Source organism: Mesitornis unicolor, unplaced genomic scaffold (genome assembly GCF_000695765.1).
Source record: "Mesitornis unicolor isolate BGI_N332 unplaced genomic scaffold, ASM69576v1 scaffold39950, whole genome shotgun sequence".
Classification (NCBI taxonomy): Eukaryota; Metazoa; Chordata; class Aves; order Mesitornithiformes; family Mesitornithidae; genus Mesitornis; species Mesitornis unicolor.
The window spans coordinates 32,570-42,570 of NW_010161057.1; the positions used below are offsets into that span (position 1 = coordinate 32,570).

The following is a 10,001-nucleotide window of genomic DNA, read 5'->3' on the forward strand; positions in this document are numbered from 1 at the left end:
TTTCCTCTGTAGTGTTGAATTTCTAATTATTTTCAGTGAATTGGACAAAAGCAAGTGTCACTTTGGCCAGCTTTATCTTATAATTAATTTCTAGTTTCCTGCAATACTGAATATGTTGAAATTTCTGCTCTGAACAGTCCTTGACTTGTGTACGTTCAGCCATTATAGAAGGGATTTGGAACTGCACTACAGGACAGCTGAACATTTTTGATATTTACAATTCTGCATGTCTTATTCAGGCCCCTGGTTTCCTTTCATGGAGCTTAAAATGTGTGTCTGAGTGTTCTGCTTGCTACCTTTGGCTAACATAATGATTCTGTGAACTGGCTGTGCAAGTTTCTTGTCACAGTTCTGGCTGGCTGATTGTTGCCTTAATTGTACACGATGTACACCTTGAGCAAATGAATTTGTTCACTTAAAGCGTAGAACAAAGTATTAAGTGCTGAATAGTTGATTTTTGTATCACTTAATTTGTCTGGCTAGTGTCTGTTGCCACACTGTCTAGGTGCCCCTTCTTTGGAGCTGCAAGCAGGGAACTAATGCGTTACAAACACAGTGCTAACGTTGTAATGAAAACTGAATTATTTGCAGAGATGGCGAGGACCTGGACAGTCAGGGAGATGGTAGCAGCCAACCTGATACTATTTCAATTGCCTCCCGAACCTCACAGAACACACTAGACAGTGACAAGGTAAGTTTTCCATGTGTTGCTCTGTCCTGAGAGCAAATGATTCATCCCTTAGTGTAAGTTAGTGCCCGATATTAGTCCCTAGTACCTTCAGAGACGAAGCATGGAAATACTCAATTGCTTGAAATATCTGTATGCAATAAAGAAATTATCTTGATACCATGGATAAGAAGGGTTGATTGTTTAAATCTAATAGGTCATGAAGGAATTAAGTTTGTTCCAAAGAGAAACAGAGAGTGTCCCCTCTCTTCAGCAGACTGTTCAAAGATTTGACCTAGTTTAAAAAGAAAGTTTTATTTTCCATAAAGTTTGACACTCATGCACAGAATTTTTCTTGATGTCGGCCTCAGTCTTTCTGAAAGCACACCATCTGCTTCTTGTATTAGCTTGAGGTTGGTGGTTGCCGCACAGTTACTTTTGTGAAGCAAAATATTCATGGGTGAGACAGTAAAAGTGTTCACTTTCTGCATGAGAGCTGATGGAAATCACCATATTAAAGATGAATAACCCACAACACTTACCATATGAGACTGATCCTAGTGTTTCTTTTTGTTCATCTCTGCCTATAGATTCTGGCTGGTTTATCCCATAAGGATAACACAGCCAGAGTTTCTCATGGGTGGAAGAAAGATGGGCATCAAAAGAGAAAAATTATTACAGGAAACATGTGTCTGTTACTTTTGCATTGAAAGAAGATTTCTGGCAAGTGGTAAGTGTTGGGGTCTTGAAGGGAGGTAGAGATGGATAATAGAAGTTTGTCGAACAGAAAAAGGAGTTAAAACATAGAAGCTGTGTAGCAAATTACTTGAAAATACAGTTAGGGATTTCTGCCCTATTACCTCATTGGGTAGAATGAGGTACTGATGAGCCACTCAAAGCACACAGGTAAATAATCAGTATATTACAGGGCAGCTAAGTGGATAGGTTCTCAGAGTAATATTTTGACCATTCCCATCATCATTTAAAAGAGAGTTAGATGCCTGAATTTTTGTGCATGTCACTTCAACTCTATGGTTATAACTTTTCCTTGTAAAGGAGAGGACAGAAGAACAGAAGTATAAAGTGCTTAGGTTTGCTCTTATATTTGTCTAAAATAGCCCATGTTTTGACCTTGTGCGTTTGTACTGAAGTTGTTCTGTAGTTTTGTTGGTGATTTCTTTTAAGGGTATCTGTGGGGAAAATCGTTGGTTAGAGCAAAAGAAGTCTTTAGCTATCTCTTGTTTTGCTATTTTATTCTTTGCATTCTTACTTAGGTATTTAGTTATTCACAAAACCTGTGTTATGTATACTAGCAAACAGTTTAGTTAATTTTGTATGTGTTCTTAGGAGTTTGGGTAGTCTATTGCATGCAAAAGCAAGACATGCTCACTCTGATTTTTCTAGTTGTTGGCTGATTGTGTGCACATATCCTGGTTGGATTGTGTTTTAATTCAAATGGAGCTGGTGCAATCAACCCCTGCCATGCACAACCATTGCCCCTCTTCAGTTGTTTGCGATGTGTTTACTGGGAAATAGCGGGCATTGTCTCCCGTTGCCCCTCCTGTAATATTTCATGCATCACATGAGAATTGCTAGGAAAGCTGGCCAAGCAAAATGCCCTCAGGATTGTCTTCCAGTGTGACGTGAGGAGGAGTCTTAGCAGCAACCTGTTCAACAGGAGTTATAAGTTAAAAGAAGGAGGAATGGAGAATGCTTTTAAATATTTTACTGACATTAAGTTTAAAGTTGGTTAGTGAGAGTAGTGTTGCTTTTAAAGTAGTTTTGAGTTCTCAAGTTAGGGTATAAATTTTTTGTTAGACTTTTCTTTGGCAAGAAAAACAAACTGAAAACTGGGAGGCTCCCTGAAAGTTACTTGTGCTACGTATTGTATGTCCAAGAAAGAAATGTATTGTTTGTGCACTTTTTAAAAGTGTGTGAATTAGCAGAATAGCTTTTTAAAATGTTTGTATTATTTGCTTCGATTTGTTAAATACATTAAGAGGAGAAAAAAATAATCTGTTTTAAAATACAGAATAAAAGTTTTTAAGGAACAGAAACAGGCAGAAGGCCAGTGAAATATGTAGAATATCTTAACACTCTTGCTGAATATGAAGTAATCTCGCAGCTTGTATGTTGAAAATTCATTAGCTACCCAAACCCACTTGGGGTTTAAAATTGGCTCTGTTTTCTCAGCCTAGAAGCTTGAAGCATGTACGAATATCTTACAGAGAAGAGATGAAACAGTTTTAGGGCTTTTAGATGCTGTTGATATGGCTAAGTAGATGGAGCAGTGAAACAACTTGGTCAAATATGAAGCATGTCCCAAACTGAGCTAGGATTTCAAATTGAGAAACATTAAAAATATCAAGTCATTTAAAATAGTGTTAATTAAGTGGTAAAAAAGTTTAACACTGCATCACTTAATTACACTGTTGCTGAACATTTTTCTGTTCATTTGTATCCACTATTGTGATCAAGATAAGACAAGAATTAGCAAACATGTCATACTAATCAACAGCCAAGTAAAAGCATTCTTTTATTTTCTCCAATTATATGTTTAGATCATTGATTCTTTTAAAAAAAAATGTTTTGGATAGAAGTGCTAAGCTGTTATACAGAGATAATACCAAGAATGCAATACTCTTTCTGACCTCCTCAGAGATACACACTGAAAGAGCTAACAATCCTTAGCCTTGGTAGTCAGTGGTTGAGTATTGTCCAGGTGAGCTTCTTTCCTTGCATCCTGTTTTCTAACGTTATTGGAAATGTCTTAACAACAGAGAATAACTTGATGATTAGCATTTTTCTTCTCCACCCTGGCTGTTTGGGCTAGAATTGTAACTTTTGATTGTTGACTCCACTGTTGCATGTTGCTTTTCAGCAATGACTGAGATGATGCAAGAGACCATATGTTTATAAAGCCGACATCCTTCCCAGCTTCACATCATCTGAAAACTATATTGGAAAGTGGAATTAGAATTCAGAATCATCTTGGCAAGTGGGAGAAATTAATTGGCAAAACCACCATGCATTTTAATAGGAACATGTTTGAGCTAATGTGAATAGGTGGAAATAGTTAACTCCTAATGAAAACAGTGAGAGTATTGAACAGTTTTTGAGAAGATTATCTAGAAGCTATAGGGGCTCACAAGCTGTTCATTATTTTAAGCGTGATGCAATTATGAAGGGGGAAGGAAGCAGCCCTATATTGGCTTGTAGAAATAGGATGCTGAGCTGCAGGACACAAAGTCCTCATTCTTTACTCAGCACTCCTAAGGCCTCTATTAGATACTGCATCAAGTTTTAAGTACAGAATTTTGGCAAATTAGTGGGCCATTGGAAGAGTTCCAGGGGAAAGAAGATTGAAAAAAAAGACTTATTAGATGTCTACCAGACATAACTTCAAAGGGAAGATAAAGACTTGGGACTAGTAAGTCTAAAGAAAAAAGGCAGGAGGAAGAACTTCAGGTCTTCAAGTTTGCAAAGAAAGCTGCTACACAGAATTACAGACAAGTCTTTTACCTACATTTTCAGTGGATGGGATGAGATCAAAGGGCTCATCTTTAATAAAAGATTGCATTTTTTAAATGGATATGAAAATGTGAAGCCCTAGAGCAGAGTAGTTGTGAAGGATGGGGAACCTCCATAACTGGGGATCTTTGAGAACAATTTGGATAAATGTTAGTCATGATTCATGTAGATATAGTTGATCATGCCCTAGAGGAAGAGAAAGAAGTGGACTAGGTAACTTAAGATACCTTTCTAGCCTGTTTGTAGTATTATCGGGTGTATCTACATATTGCAAGACATGCTGAATACATCCATAAGACTGACCCATCTTGAAGCATTGGAAGGCATAATGGAGTCCAGAGTGAAATATATATTTTTTTTGAGAGCGAGATTTCTACTCCATCAAAGCATCTCAGTTTTCTGAATGAGTGCTCTTATTGTACCCTTCTCAGTAAATATTTCGCCCTTCACCTTTTGCAGCATTCCTTCCATTCACCTTCTGTAGGTGTACAGCCAGCATTTTAGGTGGGTAATGAATAAAAGAGGTGACACTTGGCGCATTCATTCCACCTTTCAACAGCTCCTGGCCTCAGAGCTTGATCCGATTTTAACATCGTCTTTTGAACTCAATCCAGTGCACAGGAAATGAAAGGCAACAATGTAGGTCTGATAGGTCTTTTTATGCTTGTATTAAGTGAGCTGGTAGAAACGTGAAATAATCCAAACTACTATTTTGGTAGCTGAGGAGATGAGAAGCTTTTAGAAAAAGACCTGTCATAGGGTGTTATCCTAAATAGTAGGAAGCATGTTAGCTGCTCTGGGTGGTCAGTGGAGCAATATTTTATTTTTAACAAATTATCTTTTGTGCCCAGCTGGTAACACTTTGTATCGCTGTCTGTGTGAAGCTGTATTTCATTCTCATGCTTCTTAAAGCTTGTGTGTAGTACTTTGTAAAATAGAGAAAGGACTGAAGCAGCAGGAGACAACCAAGTATTTAGTTCTGCCAGCTGAGACTGTGAAAGAGAAAAGACTCCCATCAGTAGAAAAAATGCTAGTTAAAAACCAGACGTGGCTCTGAGTATATGCCTCTTTTCAGAGTCAGAAACCAAGTCTGGGCAGCTACCTGGTCAAAGCAAAATACTCTTTATTTGAGACAGAACTTTTCTGTGTCTCTGATTTCTTTCCTCCCATAGTGCACTTGTTTCCATTTTAAAAGGGGATTAAAGATTTTCATGCTTGAAATAATTGAGAAATCGTATTAGCTGCTCTCTTTCCTTTCCCTTCTCAATGTAAAATTACCGTGGGACAGTAAATTTAATTTGCAGTCCCGAGAGGAGGTCATATGGCCTGATGTAAAGCCTATTGTATGTAGCAGAACCCTTGTCACAGAATGGTTTGAGTTGGAAGGCGCCTTAAAGCTCATCCAGTCCAACCCCCCTGCCATGGGCAGGGACACCTCCCACCAGACCAGGTTGCCCAAAGCCCTGTCCAACCTGGCCTTGAACACTTCCAGGGAGGGGGCATCCACAGCTTCCCTGGGCAACTTGTGCCAGTGTCTCACCACCTTCACAGTAAAGAATTTCTTTCTAATATCTAGTCTAAATCTACGCTCTTCCTCCCTCGTTCTGTTGCTACCTGCCCTTGTGGAAAGTCCCTCCCCGGCTTTCCTGTAGGACCCCTTCAGGAACTGGAAGACTGCATAAGGTCTCCCTGGAGCCTTCTCTTCTCCAGACTGAACAACCCCAACTCTCTCAGCTGGTCCTCATAGGGGAAGTGCTCCAGCTGCTCTGATCATCTTCATGGCCCTGCTCTGGACCTGCTCCAACAGCTCCATGTCCTTATATTGGGGGCCCTAGAACTGATTGCAGTACTCCAGGTGAGGTCTCACGAGAGCAGAGTAGAGGAGCAGAATCAAGTGGTGATCTTCCCAAATACTAGTGGTAGATGAACTCTTGGTGCAGTATCTCTGACTTCAGCAATCTTACGCTAGGAGTGTATTCAGGCAGTGAGTGTGCGTTATGGTTTGTTTTGGTTTTTTTTTCCTCTCTACAGGCAACAATGATTAAAAGGCCTCAGAGAGATGCACATAGATGGTTAACATTAATTTAAACAACAGCAAGACACTATGTCCTGTGATAAGCTGTTTAATTAAACCTTGCGCCTTTTTTAATCTGTATTTCTGTCTGGCTTTTGTTTCTCATCTCATCTCTGTCTCTCCAGTTTCCATGTTTCAGACATAGCCTCATTTACTTTTATCATGCATGATAACTCATTTTACATAAAGGGTTTCTTGAGAAGGATGGAGAAAACATATAAAGCCCTAGTTCAGCCTAAATTTGGATTTAAATGGGTTTGTAACTCTTTTCACTTTGGTGCAAGTCAGTCTCCTGGTTCTGCTGTGCCTCCAGCTCTTCCCTCCAGCTAGCCTGGAGAGCCTTGCCAAAGCTGTCCAACAACAGCTGCTGAGCAATGTGCTTAATCACAGACACTCCTTGCTGTCCAGCTGCGTTTAATCAGTGTGAAAGATTAAACTACTTTCACAAAGTGTGTTATGGAGAGAAAATGAGCAGTGAAACAAAGAGGAAAGCAGCATTTCCTAACCGTAACTGTTGTGGGGAGAAAGAAGAGTTGTTATCACAAAGGAGAGGAAAATTGGTAAATGCTCTTTTGGTCAGTTCTCCATGATGACGTAGACGTGTGCTGGCTAGAAAACATCAACGTTTTCAGTGTGTTAGGGAGCAGTGAAGTTCTGCAGGAAGTTGCATCTAACAGCATGAGTGTATGTTTGAGGATGGTGTGGGACTGATAACTGCATGCAGCAAGTGTCTTACACACTGTACTGAAGTGTGATTGAACACTGAATACTCATCAGCTAGGATATCTGATTCCCACACAGTCTGAAAGACTGGGATTTTTTTGTACTTTCTAGTTTCTGACATAGCCACTCACAGCCTTTGTTTGCTTTTTCCTTTGGCTTAATAATGTATGAAACACTTAGTGAACATAAAATGTGAGATCTTACTTGGTTTTTTAATTAGGGGAAAGAGAAGAAATAACATTGATATTAAAGCCAAAAACATGTGACCATTGCACCAGTCACAAAATAGATTTTAATCTCAATTTATAGGAAGGGAAGGGTCAGGAAAGCAAGAGCAGCAAAGCTATGCATCTGTAGGTATTTAGGAGAATATACAAAGACTAGATGCAGTTTCTGGGAAGTGTCAACTTGTTACTGTCTTGATGCTTGCACTGATTGGAGACGGATATGGACTCTCCTGAGTAAAATTTGGTCTGCATTGGACACCTTGTGAAGCCATACTTCATCAGCTTTTTTGTTAGTCCCCATCAGGCATACAGATGGTTCCAATTGTTTCTGAGTTTGTCTGAAGAAGGCTGTAACATAAATCAATACCAGAAAACAAGGGAAAGCTCTTTACTTTTTCCCCTTTGGCATAGTTTTGCATGGACTGAAAACTAATATATTATGGAGACAGAGTGTAAGGCAACAGGAAACTTTTTAATGAGGAAGAAGGTAGCATGTTTTGAAGATCCCCCTGCCCCAGTAATTTGGGTATTGGGGCTGTCTGTAGAAATGAAGTAGAAGCACTGTGATTAATTTTTAGCCTGGATCTAAATGGGTGCAACCTCATTTATTTTCCTTAAATACTAGATGTATGAGGCTTTTCTGCCCTTCTTGGCCCCGGCATTCTCCCAAGAAAACTTTTTTCTTCTTTGTGTGTGCACACACACAGTAAGGGTAGCTGGTGAGATTAGCAGGCAGAGACCATGGGAAAGCTCTGAAGTTACTGCAGACCATCTGCTAGGAGTTATGTCCTGTTGTTTGTTGCAGGCTTGAGGAAGAGAAGGTTGGAAATAGCCTTTGAGTCTTACTGGGGTTTTGCTGGTTTTGTCATTTGCTGTGAAATTCTTACTTGATAAGTGTGTTATCCTAGAAAAGTTTCTATCTGGTGCTTCAGTTCCAGGCTTGTAATGAAAGCTAATAAAAAAGTAATGATGCAGTCTCTTATCTCCTTTTCCTAAAGCTCATGGGACATAGCTGGCAGCCATGTAAAAGCCTAAACACAATAGTCAAAAATAATGGCAGGAACCGTGCAGTTTGTTGGTGCTGCAGTTGGAACTCTCATAGGGTATTTATTTACCCTCCTTTGTCAGCATAGAGCATTGCAGGATTACCTTGCTGAGTCAAAGGAGTTCACTGATTTGGGCCAAAATTACTGAACTCATCGAAGTTGCCTGCCAGCTGAGATCTGATATGAATGTTGCACTGAAGCAGCCCGAGCTATAGAAATATGCACACATGAAAAGCTGAAGCAGCCTGGAACACCACTGCCATATGAAAGGAGAAGGAATTCCCAGGCTCTTTGCTGAAGTTGGATGGTGCTCTGGTGCTGAGCAATCTTGGGAACTTTGCAAAATTCTGATAATAATTTTCATTTCACATCAAAGCAGATGAAACAATCAAAGAGAGGAAACTTAAGCTTAGGCAAAGTATTCTAATGAAGTGTTTCGAAGAGGGGGAGGAAAACCCTGAGCTTACATGCTTTTAATTCAAGTTTGTGTGTTTTTATTTGGGGAATCAGAAAAAATGTGAAAGTTGTAAGCTTGTGTGGATTTTGTATCAAGTAGTTAAGTATTTGGAAAACTTACGTGAAGAACTTTATGCTGATTTTTATATTTATCTATGGTGTATCCTGGATGATTTTGTGACCTGCACATGTAAAGTGTGAGTGGGGTGGGAATAAGGCAGTAAACTCATTTGAAAAAGATCCCTCTTTCTGTCTTGAATTTGCAAGGTAACAAAGCTCATGAGTGACTCTATTTAGTAATATCTGGCTTTTTGTTGCCAATTACCTCCATAAAATATATTCTGAAGCGACTGCTACTTCAGCTTTTCAGGGTAAGGAGCAGTCTAGCAAGAAAAACTGCTTAAATCCTCCGCCCAGCACTGTCACAGCCCGTGTGCTTTGAAGAGAGACAGAGACAAGCAGAGTTAAAATCTGTTCTAAAATGCCAGAACTGCCTGATTTTGAAGTGATCTCTTCTTGATGTGGAAAGTCCCAGAAGCTTGCTATCTCATCCAAAATACGAACCCTGCCAGGAATCCTAAATAGGTAACGGTGCGTGACGGATGGTTTGATAACGAGCATTCATCTGGCTTCTCCTTCTTGTTTTTCCCCTCACAGTTGTCTGGTGGGTGCGAGCTGACGGTGGTAATCCATGACTTCACCGCCTGCAACAGTAATGAGCTGACAATCCGCCGTGGGCAGACGGTGGAGGTCCTGGAGAGGCCCCATGACAAGCCCGACTGGTGTCTGGTTCGAACCACGGATCGGTCCCCAGCTGCAGAAGGCCTGGTCCCCTGTGGGTCCCTCTGCATCGCTCACTCTCGCAGTAGTATGGAGATGGAGGGGATTTTTAACCACAAAGGTAAGAAATGATGGAAATGAAGTCTCCTCATCAGCAGCACGAGTTTTGAGTAATGGGGACTACTGTGCAAACAGGCACTTCGGTGTGCTTGCGCTCTTCGGGTTTCTAGGTTTAATTAGATAAAACACAATGCTTTTAGCAACCTGCAGCCACACTTTCTATTCCAAAATCAGCAGTTGACAGTTCTCAGTGTTAAGTGAAAATGTGGCTGAAAACAGGGAAGAGCTTTTAGCAAATTAACATCTTGATGAACAGAGTTATATATCACATTAGATCAAGCTGCAACGATAGGAAAATCTGTATCTGTTGTGTGTCTGAAAGGGGGGAGGGAAGAAAATCTCCAGCATGCAATGTGAATGGCTCCTGAAAAACTCTG

The 10,001-nt window shown here is 40.1% G+C and overlaps 1 protein-coding gene across 1 annotated transcript in view; it reads left to right on the forward strand.

Moving 5' to 3' along the window:
- The window catches only part of LOC104546409 (triple functional domain protein), a gene marked incomplete at both ends in the record, with an annotated part of 38,534 nt that extends 28,909 nt beyond the window's left edge, over positions 1-9,625 (forward strand). Inside the window, 2 exons of the mRNA XM_010191798.1 lie at positions 592-691; positions 9,382-9,625. Of these exons, the coding sequence (XP_010190100.1) occupies positions 592-691; positions 9,382-9,625 (344 nt within the window). The remainder of the gene's footprint in view (positions 1-591; positions 692-9,381) is intronic.
- Positions 9,626-10,001: the final 376 nt, after the last annotated feature.